The 14,924-nt window shown below is 35.0% G+C and overlaps 1 protein-coding gene across 4 annotated transcripts in view; it reads right to left on the minus strand.

Moving 5' to 3' along the window:
- Positions 1-362: 362 nt before the first annotated feature.
- Positions 363-14,924, minus strand: part of STAG2 (STAG2 cohesin complex component) — a 125,910-nt gene continuing 111,348 nt past the window's right edge. For 3 of the 4 annotated variants that reach the window (XM_045201051.3, XM_053916883.2, XM_053916884.2), the window contains exons 29-34: positions 13,595-13,818; positions 11,122-11,311; positions 10,921-11,031; positions 7,948-8,074; positions 6,992-7,069; positions 363-2,267 (exon numbers count right to left, since the gene is read on the minus strand). In XM_045201051.3, coding sequence (XP_045056986.2) covers positions 2,244-2,267; positions 6,992-7,069; positions 7,948-8,074; positions 10,921-11,031; positions 11,122-11,311; positions 13,595-13,818 — 754 coding nt within the window. In that variant the 3' untranslated portion in view covers positions 363-2,243. The remainder of the gene's footprint in view (positions 2,268-6,991; positions 7,070-7,947; positions 8,075-10,920; positions 11,032-11,121; positions 11,312-13,594; positions 13,819-14,924) is intronic. The other variant, XM_024567024.4, reaches the window with a different exon arrangement.

Here is a 14,924-nt window from a genome sequence, read left to right on the forward strand (position 1 = left end):
GCCACACTAGATCTATTGATGGGGGTTGGGAGGGGTGGGGGGAACCTTGTCCATCTTTGTTTACCATTAGATCTCTAACACATGCCCAGCACATCGCAGGCACTCAAATGTATCCCAGATGAACAAACAGTGTTTAACCCATACCAGATAAAAATTGAAGTAATAATGGTCATGGGTTTCTACTTTAAAGCTGTAAGCCAATTAGGAATTTAGTCTCATTTTTAAAAATACATAAAATGTCAATGTTTTCTACAAATTACTCCTACCCAAACATGTCAAAAGGTGTGATAATAGATATACTTTCTAAACCATTTATAGCCACCCTCCTCTTTCAATTATAAAAGATAAAACATACAACACACTGTAGGTTTACTTTTATTCAAAAAGTTACTGTCTCAAGACATAAATACAAATCAGAAAACAGTACAATTAGGACAATAGAATGTGGAGGACAACAGGTTAGAGTAATATATAAAACATTTTTAGCTGGTTGAAAACAAAGCTGTAAGAACTGCTTTCACAAAAAAGTACTCCTTTCAAGAGTGAGAAAAAAATCAACTTAGGTTTAAAATCATATATACAGTCCTCTCAGCAGTTCTAGTAAATGCAGTGGTGTGAAAAACAACATAGGCAATACTTTTGCACGTAACAGTGTTTGTTGGTGGAAAATCTGTTAAACAAGTTTGGTTTCATTTATTAACCATGACTTAATAAAATAATTGTATTTCGTCATGATCTTTTAGCTAATCTATGGTTTTTGGCTACCACAGCCCAATGCTTGTTGATTTCTGACTCTAAGAACTGGAAGCCTTTTGGTATTCACCCATTTGAAGATATCCTTGTATTGCAAGCATATTAAGGCATGGAATGATTAAAATAATATACCTCAAGAACTGAGAGACGACTGACAAAAGATACACATGTAATATAAGTTAATATTTTGTTTTAAACGATGTCTAGCTGCCTAAGCCTCGCAAAATGAGTTGATGTCAAAATGGCAAGTGGCCACTTTCTGTTTTAAACTAATTTATTTGTGAAAGGACATAAAATGAAGTTTAAAGCTTAGCTTTCAAAGAATATTATGGGTTATGAATTCTATTATCCCACCTAATTTACATACAGAGGAAATGTACTGTAACCTGTTAGAAGTATCTTTAACCTGAAGACTGCTTGCAAAGACAGATAGATAAAACAATATAAAATACAAATTTAAAAATCATTTTAAAGCATGAACACTCATGCTTTTCTATTTTTAAACATTGTTAAACTTTCAATATATTTCTGAAACCTCATAATTTTAAGTTGGAATTTAAAAGTAAGAAAAAACTAAACAAACTGCGCAATTATAAAATCAGCACCAATTTATATATATATATAATTTTATTTAAAATTTAGAACCCTATTCCCACACTCTAATAAGCTGTATAATTTTTGTTTAGAATTTTTCTGCAAACATACTACAATAAGCTTCTTTATTTGGAGACAAAATACAGTGGCACTACTGGAAGGAATATCACAACATTACATTTTTATCTTAAAGGACAAGCAAACTTTCAGGGTTGATAATGGGATAAGCATGTTTGAGACTGGTTACCTTCTGGCAGTTCACTGCATCTGGATATTTCTGAAAAGTATAGAGAAGCTCTTGAATTTTAAAAATATCTTAAAATACATTTTAGATGAAAAAATTGTAAAAGTTCTGCTTATAAGTTTACTTTTTTCCACAATTACAATATTTAAAAGAAAGCTTTGATTGATGTTTTAAGCATTTAAATTTAGAATGCTAAAAACAATTCTATCCTATACTTTCAGGGTAGGGGAATAAATCCATCCTTAACTTTGGACGTAAACAGAAACCCAGCAGAGGTCATCATTACTTAGTTCACCCAGTAAATAAATGTGAGAGAATTCGTGTCTGTACCAAATGCCTCTTCAGATTGTTATATTTTCTTTTAAAAAAAGCATGAAATAATTGATTCAAAAGCCAACTAACAGCGCATAAATAAAATATTTACTTTCTAAGAAAAACTGTAGCTTATCATCAAACTGTTTACTTGTCCTTTACTTTTTTCAGGCAAACAAAACTGCCCCTCAATGCACTTGATCTTGGTGAGCATAAGCATGTCATATTCTCCTTAGAGAAAAATCTGTACAGGATTTCACTGTATCTACCACACTTTATTTTAAAATTTCGTCTTCCACTTAGAAAATGACTTCACCAGAGATTTAATTGTGTACTGGTATTAAAACATTGACACCCCAAGAACCTAATGAGAGAGAGGAAAAAAAATCTCGTTAAAATTGTCATTCATTTCTTTGTAAAATATATCTGTAAATTACTACCACACTTGATTAATGTTAATAACATGTTAATAAAACTACTTTGAAAACCCCCTCTCTTTTGATATGCAGTTCTACAGTTCTAAAATTAAAATGACCATTGACATACAATGGAATAACAGGCCTAATTAAGATGTTACTTACCTGACGAATATAACTAGGAGCAGGAACCATGTATCAGTTATATGTTTAAACACACCCCAATGCCTAGATAATGCCCTGAACATTGGCACTTAACACTTGTTGAATGAACAAATGAATGTGCTTCTTGATACAGACTTCTGGCACAGGTGTGCTGCAAAGAGCTTAAGGATGTCTTGCAAACTCGTCATTTGCACTGTGAAGTGGGTATAATTCTTTAAAAACGCATTTGAACATGCAGAATAAAAACATCCAAGAATAGTACCAGTATGTATAAAACAGGAAGTTTTCTTTAGACAATATGGGCTGAGTGAAAGGACAGAATTACAAAATGTTAAGAAACCAAGTAAGTAAGGTGAAATCGGGGCAAACATACTTATATTGATTGATGCTTTCTTTTCTTTCCATTACAGTCGGGGAAAGAATTTAGGTAAAACCTAATAATTACTTGTCACTAACTAAAATCAAAAAACAAAAAACGGAAAAAAAGAAAAAAAAAAAAGAAAAGCCGATGATGAATGGAGTTACTCCCCTCGTTTATTAAATAAGAACAAGATGTACCTTTGAGCTGTACACACTAAAAGTTAGGCTATTCAATTACCATCCAGCATTTCTTATGATAATTAGATAATATTTTTAAATACTATAATAAACTAGTAAGAACTGATATGAAAAGCCAGAGGTAATGAGTTAAGATTGGGATTACAGAGGGCTCTTCCTTGTAAATTAAATCTCATTTTAGCAAAAGTCACAGACTCATGAATTGTTTTGATCTGAAGAAACTGTGTGTTTTCCGACCAGGAAACTAGTATCCATCTGATTGCAGCCTCCCTGTAGTGAATAGTTAAGTAAATTGTTTGGAATCCCCGGTGTTGAGAACAAAGAGGATTAATTCACCCCACTTCTTACCTGTCATCCGTCAAAACCACCACCACTACTACTCACCCCTTGTCCTTCCCTACCCTCCAACAAGGTTCATGGTTCTCCTTTTTTGGTCAGAGTCAGAGTTTGGGTGGTTAGAATGTTTCCACCAAACAGGCCTAGATGTTTACAGGTCCCTTCTAGCTATAGCACTTGTGACTCTGGGTAAGGGAAGGTCTGATGATGAATGAAAGGATAAAATCTTAGTTAGCAATTCTTAGTGTAGAGTGTGGCATGAAGATGAACTCAAGTTCTTTCCAAACAGCGTGCCTTACTAACCACCACCTGAGCAGAATCTTTTTTGGTACGGACTGAGTTTTCAGTAGATTCTTCTATTAGAACATTAAATGAGCTCCAGCATACGGAGCGATTGTTTTACCAATTTTACACTACAGATATTTGTAATAAGAGAATACCAACACAGGAGAAAAATGGCATTAGTGACACATTCTCTTTTTGTGCTGACCAAAACGACTCCTGTTTCTGGTCTCAACACTAACAACACTTAGGCATAAATGTAAAAAGTACAAATAGCAAGCTTCGGTGTGCTGTGGCAATACTGGCCCACTAGTAGCAGAAAGCACCCGGTGGTACAGTGTGATAAACCAATGTTCTTTCCAGATATAAAGCTAACTAAATCATAAATCTAGAATCTTATGTATATGCAACCCCAATCTGACCTGCTTGCAGTTTTTATATTAGCATTTCTGAATTACATGGATATCACATTACAAAAGATATATTTAGGGCCTATTTAGTACTAACTCGAAGTATCTATACTAGGCTGCTCTAAGTTGTTCCACTTACAGAATCTTAGAACTGGGTATAAAAAGATTTAAGTTCCAATTTTACTATTGTTTTAATGACTCACTTATCACAGGCTTAAGTAAAAACAGATGTAGGCTACTGTATTAGCGCAAACAGATTTTTGCATTAAAAAATTTCCATTATTCCATTTTCTTAAGCTGTTATTGAGACAGTATGAGGTAAAGTTTAATGTATACCTAAAAATAAACTAGTATTAACTTACATATATATGTATGGTCAAAGACTTCTAAAGATACATAACCTTTTAAAGATTGAGCATTCAGTTATGTGACTGCTGCCATCATGTGGTGGCAGCATCGAACTACAGACACACACGCATGTGCTCATTTTCCTCATTTCAGTACAAGCACCTGAACTACTCTCTCCTTACTTATATGCAATAAAAACAAGAATGCCAAAAGTATTCTATAAATAATTATTAGATCCCTATCTTTGGCCTCACTCAAATTGCAATTTTTTCTAAATGTTAAATGACAAAAATATGTACATTATAATTTACATTGCTATTTCATTATTTTAGTACACTAAATAACATCTTTCTGCAAATCTATTATGTGACCAAGGAAACAAATGCCTAAAGTTTTCCTGACTTTAGATAAACAAATGAAAAAACAAGAAGATCTCTAATTGCTCATATCAATTTTGATTATAGTTAAGGATTTCAATTTCTAAATTACTTTTCTTGGTGTTTCTTCCAAATGAGGTCTGATTTTAGTTCTGCGAACTACAACAGTAGAGAAAGCACAGGATTCTTAAATCAAAAGGAACTCAGATGAAATTAATACTCTGACACTGAAGTTCTGTAAGTGTGAGCAAGTCACTGAATCCCTTGTTCAGTTCAAGTTTGCTTGGGTGTAAAACTGGGATCCCACCACCTTTCTTACAAGATTACTGAGAGATCAAACTACATCATGCCTAGCATAGTGTCAGGTGCAAAAGCTACAGTCAAGGTGGACTATATTATGAACTCCTTGAGAGGGCAGGGAGATTATTATCTTGTCCACTTTAGCACCAACTTGTAGCTCAATAAATCGCTGAATTAATGGATTTTCATCACATTTGCTTGAAAAGATTCTCCTCATTACAATCACTACCTTCATGTTTTATTTAACAAATTGGGAAGATATATACTCCTAGATTATCAGGGAACCATATACTTTAATATGCATTTGAACTATAGACTTATGGGTAAGCCGAGGTCACCTGTGCTACTCATTATGGTCTGCAGACCTAAAGCATCAATAACACTTGCTAGAGATGCAGAATCTCAGGCCACACCCCAGGCCTATTGAAACAGAATCTGCATTTTAATTAAGACCTCCAGATGACCCAAAAGCACATTAGAGATCAACAAACACTAATTTAAAAAGGATCTCAAAGTGGCTTGTCTGAGTATTTCTATACCTACTGCTCTATAAAACTGTCTTTTGGCTCAAACGACTAACTGGTCTTACTAATATGTTAGTATGAGTTACTCAAAATTCTTCCAAGAGCTATCTGAAGGCAGATTATGAGGTGAGGGAGGGCAAGGAGAGAATGGTAAAAATTGGTATATAGAAAGCAGGTCTCATAGGATGAAGTCACTTGAGGTAGTAGACGTTAGGAAGGAACATATATAGTGAGATGAAAGGGCACTTAACTGATTTATTACTTTGACAAATAAAACTAAACACCTACTATGGTAGGCAGCATTCAAAATCAATAAAATCATCACTGCCTGGAGTTCAGTCTATTGAGCGTTATATCCTATTTCACTATACCAACCTGGTAATTATTAAAATGAAAGTGTATACAACATGTTATGGAAGCTGAGAATAAAGTATCTACCTGGAGAAGTCAGCAAAAACTCCTCAGGTAATGTCAGAAATGGCTATTAAAGAAGTAATTCACTAGGAGGAGAAAAAAGGGGGGCGATTCCGACAGAGAAAAACTTATACAGTAAGTCACTAAGTCATGAAAGAGCAAAATGTATCTGAGAAGAACCACAAGATTTGCTATGGCTGGAGCACAGGATACATGTAAGGAAAAGGCCAAGGCTAATAAGCTGGCAAAGGAGCCAGAACATTTTTCTTCACATCAATAGGGGGGTGGGGGAATCAATGAAAGACTTAAAACTGTGAGAGAATCTGACTTGCATTTTAGAAAGATGACCCCAAATGAGAGATAAAGGGGAGATATGGCAGGCAAGATTAATTTAAAGGCTACTGAAATGGTCCCAGTGAAAACTAAGGAGGACTTGAATGAACCAAGGCATTGTTTGGGAAAATACGGCAGTGGGGACTGATATAAGAGGTACTTAAGAAATAGAATTGACAATACTTAGTAACCAATTATCTCAATCCCCTTCTCTTTATTATCAAAGTCTTTGTTCAGTTCTATTTTTCACAATGCCTTTGTATGATTATCATTATTATTCCTCTCATTCATCCTATCCATCCATAAAGGCCAAGGAAATCTCTCTGAAGCGCAGTTCTGATCATGCCGCTCCTTCAGTCAAGATCCTTCAATGGGTAACTCAAGCCTAAGCGAAAAGTCCAAATTCCTTAAGTCCCATGTGCCAGGGATTCAAACACACTTTAAATCTGTCACCAACACTACATCACCCTTCTCCCCTTCCCCCGAAATCTCTCCTGCCTGCTTTTTCTCTTCTCCAACTGTTTTTATCCATTCTTGATGTGCTGTATCAGCTCTTCAACCTCAAACTTAGAGGCTGCCATACTTTTGATTTCGCAATCCTGGGGTACATTTAAATTAAACCTACTGATTCATCCATAATTGAAGCTGGATCAAAGAAATCAGGCTTCAGTTCTGTTCTCTCTCGTCTGTTCTTTGATGGCGGCTAAAGGGGAAAAAAAGGAAGTAAGTTGACAATGGTCTCATCTATAAGTCAGATAGTGACTGAAAATATTGAAATTTATTAGCATTAAATGTTCACATCGCCTATGTAGTTGCCAAGTGTCCATCACAATACTTTTAAATACTGTATATTCATTCCAACTACAGAAAGTTTAAATAAGAAACAAAACAAGTCATTCGTGGAAAATTAAAAGATGAAAACTGGAAAACTCATTTTTCACTTTACTTTAAAAATTCCTTTCTCAAGTCATTTTTTAAAGGCACCAGATTACACTACTCTGAAGACAGACCACTTACTTATTTCTTCCCTTTGAATAGAATACACCATGGCATACTGAAAAGTAGAATCAGAAGACCCGGCTTCTAAGTCTCAGCTTTACTGCTTACTAGTTCTGTCTCCTTGGACAGGCTAACCGTCTAAGCTTCAGTGTCCTTAATCTTTTCAATCCCCCTCACCAAGTTGAATGAGACATGTGGCAAAATGAAATACTGATATGAAAATCTGTCTCAATAACAGGGTAGTATTAAGGTAATAATGTATTGTTTTAATAATGGTAAATAAGTGGAAAATTATAAGGTAATGTGATACACTTGGTATAATATTAAGCAAAATGTATTCTTTACATTTATATGTTCCTAAATTAACCTGGAAGTTAATCACTGTAAACTAGGATCTAATACCCTCACCCTGTCCCCAACCCCTTGTCATATATATACCTAAACACTTAGCAACTATCTTATTTAATAATTTTGCAAACATACTTCTCATGGCAAGTATTTCTCTCCTCTAATAAATGCCCCACTTAATTTCCAAAGGATCTGAACTTTGGAAACTTTTACAGAAATCACTAAGTTGCTTACCAAGTCTATATCCATGGTGTCGAAATCCATTCCCTCGTTAAGATCTTCAATCCTCCCTTCTGAGGACATCATAACATCTTCAACAATTGGCTCTTCATCATCTTCCATTAGGCTTGTACCACGCCGACTAGAGAAATATAAAACAAGGTTAAGATCTGAACCAATGTTGTGATTATTCATATATTGGCAGCAACTATGTAGCTCTCTATATTCAGGTGTAATGGAAAATGATGGAATTAAAGGTCAGGGAAAATGATTAGGCATTGATTATGTCATCAATGATGTCGAAACCCCAATGTTCACTTGTCTAAAAATGTTAAGGAGTTATGTTTATTCTACATTATTTCAGTACATTTAGCTCGATACTTTTGATATCCCATATAAAAGTTCAATGAGAATATCCCACATGGGAACAGACAAGATACCTCAAATCCTTTTTGACAGTAAGCAGGGCACAAATTAATAAACAAATATAAAACAGAGACCAGAGAAATAACATTTTAAGAATACATATATTTTCATTAATACATAATGTTAATTTTACCCATCACTCACTCATTCACTCAGTACCTAATGTATACCAGGCACTCACTCACTCATTCACACAATGCCTACTATGCGCCAGGCTTCTACTTTGTTCTATGGATGGAAAAAAAATGAATTAAGGCATAATTCCTGCTCTCAAGGAGCTCACAATCTACCATGGGAAAAAGAAATAATTAATTATGACAAAATGTGACAAATATTGCAAGAGAAATATGAATCAAGTGTTATAAAGATATACTGAAAGAGGTTAATTCTGCTTCAAAAGGAAATGAGCAACATTTATGCTGAAACTTAGATTGTGTCCTCGAAAACTCAAAACTAAGACTTATATAGGAAAGTAAAAATTAAACCCAAAACTTCTGTATGTTATCACACATTATAAGGAATAAACTCTAATTTCAAGTTCACAAATTAACCCAGATCAGCATAAAGTCATCAATGTAATTTTGAAATTGAGGGTGACTTATTTTTCCCCAGTTTGGCCAACATTTCCTTCTTTTCTCACTATTGAAAGATCTTACTGCCTCCCATTAATTATTTACTGAATGCTTGCTTACAATTTACACAATACTGTGTTGAGTCTTAGTGGAGGCAACTGTAAAGGGAAAATATGTGCTTTTTGGACCATGTTATAGAAATCCAGAGGCCCATTCTGTATTTCATTTGGGGTGTAAGGAAGATTATATAATATAAAGTATTAAAAAACAAAGAGAATTTGGAAGTACTTTCAATTATAGGGCAGATATCATTATAGAAAAATCACTGTAAAAATATTTTAAAACACTAGGTGATTGATCACTTTTGGTACAACCACCAAAGATTCTTCCAGTAATAGTTATTTAACTGGGATAACCTCTTGTAGTCACCTCTAAGGGGAATGAAAACAAATTATAAAAAAAGAATAATGATAAATGGTACTGAGTAATGAGATGTTGTGGAAGAACTTAGTGACTGGTGGAAAGTTTTCAGGGGAGAAATATGAACCAAATGATTGCAGACAGATTCTAGAATGTTTGGACTGGTGACTGGTTGGAAGCTATGAAATCAGCTGTTGAATCCAGCATTAAATAAGTGCATATATTAAGTGGAATGTGGCTATAGAAACGGGAATAGGAAACGGAACCAGGATAGTATAGATGCTGACCATATTAGACAAGTTGAGATCAGAATCTATACATATGAGAGTACACTTTTGTAGACATTCTTAAGATTGCCAGATACCTAAAGTGAATTTAAATAGGACACTATTCATGTGGTAAATGGTAATTTCTTAAGAAAAAATAGGTGAGGTTTTCGTCACTTAAAAACCAACAAAACAAACTAAAATTTAAAAAGGTAACAATTACTATCTCCCAGTATTAAAATACGTACCACATTATGTTACAAATACAAAGCTTTCAAACCACAAACCGTAAATAATCAGAATCATCATATCTTTCCCTTTGTGCCAATCATCCAAAGACTGACACTTCTTTTAGAGCCAAAGCTAATAAATATTTATAAAGCTCTCATGTAGACGCCAACAAAAACAAAGTATTTAAAAGTTAAACTACCATTTTTTTAGCAATGGACATTTATTCATTCAATGAACATTTACCTAGCACTTTTTATATGCCAAGCACTGACAGGCAATGAAAGTGGTCCCTGCCCTTGAGGAGCTCACAGTCTAGAGAAAGGGAAAATTTATAAACAAATAACTACAATACAACGTAGTGCTATAAGAAAGATAAATATACATAGTGTTACGGGAGCACAGATGACCGCAGCTTCTCATAAAGGTGATACCTGAGCTTGTTCTTTTACGATGATTTTACCAGTTGCCAGGGAATGGGATATGATACTAACATGTAGGCAGGGGCCATATTTTGAAAGATCTTGCATGCCATGAGCTAAGGAGTTTGAACTTTATCCTGTAGGCAATGGGGAGCCATGGAACGGTTTTAAGTAAAATTGCATAATCGGATTTTTATTCTGGAATAGTAATTCTGGATGGCAGTGTGAATGATGGAGTGGTGGTGGAAGGAGTGAGGGGAGGAGTTTGGTGAGAGGATAAATGGGACATTTGAGGGAAAACAAGTTAAAAAGCTAATGTACTAGTTCAGGTGAGAGATGAAGGCCTGAACTAAGGTGGGCAATCAATTAAGATGTAACAAAATGGATTTCAGCTGTAATTCTGTGTACCAAAATAAACAAGGATCGAGATTTAAATTTTTCCAACAGATTGACCTAAGATTGGTCCTTTAGCTAACTAGTTAATATTTTAAAAGTTCTTTTTTTTTTCTGTTGGAAAGACCGATTTTTAGTTCCTTGATTATTTCAGCTTACTCTAGAGAGTTTGCTGAAAGTTTTAGGTAAGGCACACATTAAAATATGTTAAAATGAATTAGTGAACTTCCTAGACTCAGACAACAAGGCACTCTCACTTACATGGCATGCTGAAGATTAGTTCGTAGTTTTACATAGCCCATTGCTGCTCTCTCCTGTTGTTGCCTTGCTTCCTCTTGCTGTCTTTGAGCTAACATCCATGTTACCTGCGTGCTTCAAGGAGAATTTTATTCTTCTTTTAACTTAACTTTTTTCTATGTAATTAATAAAGTCATAGTGCAGAAAATGATCAAATGTACTTACTTATAATCAAGAGGAGTTTGATGGTGTTCAGTCTGCATTGGATAAACACCCATGAAGCTATCCTCAGGTCGTAATCTTTTGGGCTCTCTCATAATTGTTGAGGTGAGTTGTGGTGTCTGCATCATAACTGGGGTGTGCAGTGTTTGCTCTCTGCTTAACCACATACTGTCACTACTACTGCTTTCTTCAGCTGAAAAAGAAAATCAACAGCAATGAAGTTTAGTCAGTAAACACGTGCTTTTTCACATGCTAAGTGCTTGGAAGGGGGGGGGGATATAAAGTTATGTAAGGCGTAGCCCCTACCCTGCCTTTACAGCCCAGTTGGGAAGAAAACACAGGCAATTACAACACAGTATGGTATGTGCCAGAAGAGAGGGAAACATAGATGGAATGGGAGCAATGAGAGGGATCAGAGCCAATTACCAGGAAGTGACTTCTAACTAGAGTAGATACTGGGTGAACTAGGCAGGGGAAAGAACATAAGCAAAAGCACTGAGGCATGAAACTACTAACCCATACTATTTGCTGCTAGTTAGCAGTTATTGACCTACAAAAATGGCAATTTCATATGGTTCAAACTAGGAGTTTGGTACTCTTGGGGTAAGCAGCAAAAGGTACTGCTGCCACCTGATTGAACCTGAGTTTGGAGGAAAACTATTTTATTAGAAGATTACATATGTGCATATATACAGGTAACTTTTTAGGGGAAAAGTGCAAAGAAAAATGTGCTAGTGGCTAATACCTTAATAATAGATGGATTAGACATAAATTTCATAATTTATGAAATATGCAATTTATGCATATTATTTATGCATAATTACTTATGCAATAATTACATCAACCTTTAAACTTTACTGCATTTAGGCTCCAATTTTGTCTTCCAAAGGTTGCACTGATCTGGCCAAACTATCAGTTTTTATCCTCCCTTCTTCAAACTTACTACTGCCTCAATTTCTATGGCTCTCTCCAAAAGCCCAAACAGAGCACCAACTCTTTCTATAAAAATTTAAACTATCTGGTTTGATAATCTATCTTTGTTATATAAATACCAATTCATACATGCTCCATAAAGTCTAAGGAAAAGGAGATCTGATGGTCCAGCACAAGTTTATAACTATTAACTACTTGTTCAAATGAGAAAAACTTTTAAAGAGTTGTAATGATATGCAGGAAACATCATTTTTTAATTTAATAACTTTTCTATTAAAATAAGGAAAATTAAGTGGTCAAGAACACCATAAAAAAAATTTCCCCTCAACTGGGATATTGGGACTATATAACCAATCAAGTACAATCTAAGGTTGTACAAATTATTCATGGACAAATTATTCATTATTCTGCCTATATATTATTGGACAAAAGATTAAAACCATTAATCCATGGGATGATCAAGTTTTAAACACTATACACCTGGATAATGGCTAAAATTTTATTTGGTAATTAAAAAAAATAGCCCCAAAATCTTTGACACTCCTCACATTAATAAGAGATAAGGATTATGTCCCATTCTCTTGAATCTGGGCCCTGTGATCAATAGAATATGGTGGTAATTTATGCTATGCTTGTTTCTGGCCTTGAACTGGCAGCTTCCCCTTCCTGCCTGTTTAGACATTTATTCTTGGAGTCCAGTCATATGCTGTGAGGAAGCCCAACAGCCACATAAAGAGGTCACATGTACGTGTTCCGGGAGACAATCCAGCCGAGGTCCCAGCTGATGGCCAGTATGAGATATATATCTGTAAGCAATGATGCCCCCATACAATTCCAGTCACCAGCCTTTGAGGTTTCATAACTGAAGCACCAGGCACCATGTCCCTGCTATGTCCTAAATTTTGGGATAGTCTGTTACTCAGCAATAATATCTGGAACAAACTTTGACAACTATGCCAATTTGTTTAAAGGTTCCCAAGGAAAGGAAGAAAGTGCCCAGGCTCATTTTAAATCAACCCTGGAGTGCTAGGAGTTCAAGAGATTCATGTGTCATAATGCATTACTACCTCTAAGATTCTAGATAGCAACTTGTGTTTTTATAAAGTTCTTCATAATTAATGACCTCTTTACAGAAATCCAAAAGCCGCAACTTCTCTGAATCTGTTGCTCCACTTAAACTAGATGGAGCTAATCTCTTAGATACTTATTAGCTCTGCAATACCAAGTCCATTTCCCTACGCATACAGTACAGTACAGCGCAGCGATTAAAGAGCAGGCACCGTAGAGTCAGACTGCCTGGTTCTACTACTTAATATCTGCGAGACCTTAGGTAACTTACTTAACAACTCTGTATTGGTTCCCTCATCTGAAAAACGAGGAACTAAGTTTATATATTAAAAAAATGCTTAAAACAGTAATTTACATCCTATGAACACACTGTAGAAGATAATTTTTAATAATACAAATCTCAAATTAAAAAAAAGGTGAACCTTAGTTGGTAAACGTAAGGGATAAATATAAAGAGAATACGCTATATACTTACTGAGTGTGAGCTGCATGCCTTCAACCACTTTCCGTTTTCCTGTAGATGGTTTTGATTTTTTACTCCGCACAGTTGACCCCCGACTGCTGATTCCACTAATGACTGACATAGTGTCATCATCACCACCAGCTAGCAAAGAATTTCGGTAAGACATCAGTGGAAGCCACACATCTTCTCTTCGGAGTGACATCTGAAATGTCATAAACTTTTCCAAGTAAACATACCTTAAAAAGAAGTAGAAACCATTAGCTTTGATACAGAAAGCTGCAATAGCTTTATTTTTCTATTTGTTTATTACTCCTAACAATCTTAAGGCTCACATACCAAATGGAACATTCAATGATTTACTTAAAATTAAATAAAAAACAAAGTACATTAGAATTAAACAAAATAGTGGTTGAGAATCCACATTTTCTCAAAACAGTAATAATTATAGGACATTAATATTTTCTTTCTCAAGATATCTCTTTCTATCCTTACTTTTCAGGTCCTCTGCTAGAACAAACTCAAGCCATATTTCTGGAAATAGAATTGGATTTAAAATCATACAATTTGGGTTCTAATCCCAGTGCTATCAACCCCTACCTGTGTGAGCGAGTGCTCATTACCTTACTACTCCATCTCAGCTTCATTAGTACACTGATGAGCAATTCTGTCTCTCAAGATTCTCACTCTAAATTTATGACCCAAGTATGGGGGGTAGACACAAGGATGAATGAGATATGGTTGGTCCCTACCTGCAAAAAAGTTTCAGCCTCATGAAGTCAGACATTTATTTATCCTGGGACCCAAACTATCACACAGATTCTATGGCTTATATGTTTAACGTAGCAATCAAAATTCAACTAACATTTGTGTGACTACTATGTGCTGGGCATTTTTCTCTTGGGTGCTTTACTTAATGCTTACAACCTTGTGAGGGAGACACTCCCATTTGACATTGATGAGGAAAGAAAGGATAAATAACATTCATGGTCATAAAAATGAAAAAGCAGTATAACCATGACTCAAATCCCAGGCTTCTGACAATAACAGTTCAGTGCTTTATTGTCTAAATCATGCTTCAAATACATGAACACAATTTTTGTCAATTAACTACAAGGTGCAATTCAAATACTTACTTTCTGTCACAATAATGCCTAGTTGCAATTAATTCAAAATTACCAGTTTTGAACATCATTAGAGAGAGAGGACAGAAAATATCAGTTAAAAACATACTGTTTGGTGTTATTTGCTTATTAACTGCAATATTATTTCAGCTATACACAATAGTACAGCATTCCTCAAAGTGTGGTCTGTGAACTAGCCATCAGTCTGAGAACTGTTACCA

Source organism: Desmodus rotundus, chromosome X (assembly GCF_022682495.2).
Source record: "Desmodus rotundus isolate HL8 chromosome X, HLdesRot8A.1, whole genome shotgun sequence".
Lineage (NCBI taxonomy): Eukaryota > Metazoa > Chordata > Mammalia > Chiroptera > Phyllostomidae > Desmodus > Desmodus rotundus.